Consider the following 1,935-nt stretch of genomic DNA (forward strand, 5'->3'; position numbering starts at 1 on the left):
GTGAATGAGGACAGCGGCGGTTCGGTGACGGCGGCTCCGAACACCAGCGGACCCTCAGACGACACGGACAACGGGCCGGCTGACACCGCGTCTTCTGATGGAGAGCCGGCAAACCCGGTGCCAAGACGGCGTCACCGGCGTCGCACCCCTCGCTCCGAGCCGGGACGCCAAGACAGTTCCCAGGACGGAAAACCGGCTGTCGTCCGAAAACCATCGAGAGCGAAGAGCCAACCGCCGATCAGCACCAAGGAGAAGGAGAACCGGAGACCATCGAGCCGGCTGGACTGGACCGAGAGACATGTAGAGGTCAGTAATGTGTGTCTATCTCAGGGTGGACATCTGCTCAAAGACACTGAAGGAAAACACACAGAGTGGGAACATAAACTATCCATACTTTGTTTATTCTGCCGAAACTCTCAGTACAACTTTTCTACCATCATTTTCGTATCATATATGGATGTTTGTCTGGTGCATCTGACATTATATGTCAAAGGATTTGTTGACCAGTACAGAACATTACCGGCCGTTTTCCTTCATGTCGTTACCTTTAAATCGACCAGTGTCCTTTTGAAGGTCTAGGATGTGTAAAAGTCAAAGAGTTCTCCAGAGCAGCTCAGCCACATCCACAGGACACCAGAGAAGTGAAGCCGTGTCACCAAACACTCCGCAAACATTAATAATACAACACCGGTGTGCTTTTCGGAAACGACTCCTCTCTCTCTGGTTTCTCCTCGCAGAGCCACACGTCCGACGCCTGCGTCCAGACCCGGAGGGAGTCCGACAAGCGGAGCTCCAACCTGGACCGCCGGCGGGCCCGATCGGCCGACCTGGAGAAGATGAACCGGTCGCAGCTGACGGTGGTGGACGACCGCTGGATGACGGAGTACATGCGCTGCTTCTCCGCCCGGCTGAGGTAGAGACAGGATCCACCTGAACCTCCGAAAACCACGTTTCCTTATTCGAGAGCAGATGTCAGGAGGTGTGGGTCGTTTTAACAAGACGGACTGTAACCACGTTGTCTCGTTACGGTCCAGATCTCCCTATTGGACGGCAGAATAACAGAATAAAGTCAGGAAGTGGGCAGAGAGAGGAACCTCTGGGAAACGTTAAAACATCATGGTCATCAAAAATAGATTATCATCCCCTGAAAAAAAACCACCTTTTCATCCCTTAGTTTGGTGACAACGGCACCCAGGGACCGCCAAGCCCGAGTTGGTTTATTAGCTCCATCCAAACCAGATCTGTCTGATCCTCTGTCAGCGTTTTAAAGGCATAAAAGTCTTGCATGTCTCAACCAGGATGTTTCTTACATGGGCAGAGAACATTTTTGAGAAGGATCCTATAAATTAGACCAAGATATGAACCACCCAGGGCGTGCTGTAGTGCAGAAATCAACCCATCACTTCTCTGTGTATGCTGGCAAAGCGTATGTATATTTTCAGAATTGGAATATTGTCTGACACATCGTTTATGTCAATACGAGCTCCATTCACAATAGAAACTCTTCATAATAGCTGCTGACCGAACCAAAGTTCCAATCTTCAGCCGCACAGTAAGAAAGATGGCGGCCATTTGGACCACGAGGCCGACTTTTTGTGACCTCTGTGCTCTCTGGTCGACTTCTGTCCTCGTGTTCTTACATCACGGTTTATATGGAGTGACTTGTCCGTCACTGATGTCACAGCAACGAATGGAACGACAGAAAGAACAAACGAGTCGGCAGCTTTAAGAAGCTTTACAGCCAGTTTCATTGTTTATTTGTCTGATTACAAATTTACTGTGTTGGTCACTTGATTGTTAGTTTTTTTAGAATTAATAATAGAATTTTAAAAACCCCTGTCATCAACACGGGGTGCTTAGCGCCGTCGCCTCGCAGCTAGAAGGTCGCCGGTTCACGTCCCGGTGAGGACACCCGGGATCTTTCTCCATGTTCTC

The 1,935-nt window shown here is 49.8% G+C and overlaps 1 protein-coding gene across 1 annotated transcript in view; it reads left to right on the plus strand.

Annotated features, from left to right (window-relative positions):
• ccsapa (centriole, cilia and spindle-associated protein a) overlaps positions 1–917 on the plus strand; it is a 3,319-nt gene extending 2,402 nt beyond the window's left edge. The window contains exons 2-3 of the mRNA XM_008284973.1: positions 10–306; positions 738–917. Coding sequence (XP_008283195.1) covers positions 10–306; positions 738–917 — 477 coding nt within the window. The remainder of the gene's footprint in view (positions 1–9; positions 307–737) is intronic.
• The last annotated feature ends 1,018 nt before the right edge of the window (positions 918–1,935 follow it).

The sequence above is a fragment of the Stegastes partitus genome, unplaced genomic scaffold (assembly GCF_000690725.1).
Source record: "Stegastes partitus isolate 25-593 unplaced genomic scaffold, Stegastes_partitus-1.0.2 Scaffold382, whole genome shotgun sequence".
NCBI classification, from domain to species: domain Eukaryota; kingdom Metazoa; phylum Chordata; class Actinopteri; family Pomacentridae; genus Stegastes; species Stegastes partitus.